This window comes from Salarias fasciatus, chromosome 10, assembly GCF_902148845.1.
Source record: "Salarias fasciatus chromosome 10, fSalaFa1.1, whole genome shotgun sequence".
NCBI classification, from domain to species: Eukaryota; Metazoa; Chordata; class Actinopteri; order Blenniiformes; family Blenniidae; genus Salarias; species Salarias fasciatus.
In genome coordinates, this window is record NC_043754.1 from 16,697,931 (window position 1) to 16,699,116 (window position 1,186).

The following is a 1,186-nucleotide window of genomic DNA, read 5'->3' on the forward strand; positions in this document are numbered from 1 at the left end:
GCCTACAGGATGCCCTGGTACTCATATTACTCTTTAGACGTGCTGCTCCTCATGCTGACTGTGCTGACTGCGCTGATTGTTTCTACTGTAGGTGTGTTTAGATTTTTGTGCTGCAGAAGAAGAAAAAACTCAAAAGCCAAACAAAACTGATGAGGGTAGAATAGTTCAGAAAGATTAAAAGCAGTTGCATTTACTTTAGGACATACTATGTCATTTCAGTCTCTTTGTTGTCTCTGTTCCCTTTTTTTTAAGTTTCCAAATGTTTGGTGTAATATTTCTTGATGAATTCAGTCCACTCCTTGATAGTGATCTTTTTGAAGTGGCATGATTTTATGAATCCAGATCAATAAATTTGATTCTCCCATAAAATGCAAATGAAATTTTATGGACGCCTTGGCACCTGGGTGTGACACATATGGCCTGCAGGTTAGATCCTGACTGGCAGAGGGTCTTTTCCATCACACAGGTTGACACAAAGTGTAAAAAAGAAAACGAAAGGAAAAACATTTTCTCAAATAAATTTACCTGCTGTTTATCTTAAATATCTATTCTTGCACCATGAATCTGTAATGAAAATGTAATAAAATTTCATTATATTGTATTTGGGTAATTTACCCCTGCCAGGAGATTTATGTTTTCCAGTCTGTTCATGTTTTACAGAATAACTCAAAAACCTGTGAATGAATTTAGATTTAGGAAAAAAAAACAAAGTGGCTATCAGTGACCTGCATCAAACTCTTCATAGGCAGAGTGCATACCTCTGCTGCCTTCTTGTTCCTCTTTGTCAAGACCAACAGGTGGACTCAAACGCAGACTCAGTTCAGAGGTCTTCACAAAGTCTATTGGGCTACGTTCACACTGCAGGGCTTAATGCTCAATTCGGATTTTTTTGTGAAATCCGATTTTTTTGCGAGTTCGTTCACATTTACAATAAAATGCGACTTGTATGTGATCTCCCGTCTGAACGGAATACCACCCAAAAGTGTCCCGCATGCGCAGAAGAGGACAGAACGACGTCACGCAGCAGCGCGCTTCAGTGTTTGCGGAACCCAGAAACAACATACAGAATCTACAGCTTTTCAAGCGTCGATGATTTATTTAAGAACTGATCAAACACGCATTCTCACAATTGAATAGTGAGCAATCATTTCAGTGCTGCGCTTCTAATCAGCTGCTCCGAGCTCCT

The 1,186-nt window shown here is 39.4% G+C and overlaps 1 protein-coding gene across 1 annotated transcript in view; it reads left to right on the top strand.

Moving 5' to 3' along the window:
* Positions 1-150, top strand: part of LOC115395335 (UDP-glucuronosyltransferase 2A3-like) — a 2,822-nt gene extending 2,672 nt beyond the window's left edge. The window contains exon 3 of the mRNA XM_030100826.1: positions 1-150. This exon is cut by the window's left edge and continues 435 nt beyond it. Within this exon, the coding sequence (XP_029956686.1) occupies positions 1-150 (150 nt within the window).
* The last annotated feature ends 1,036 nt before the right edge of the window (positions 151-1,186 follow it).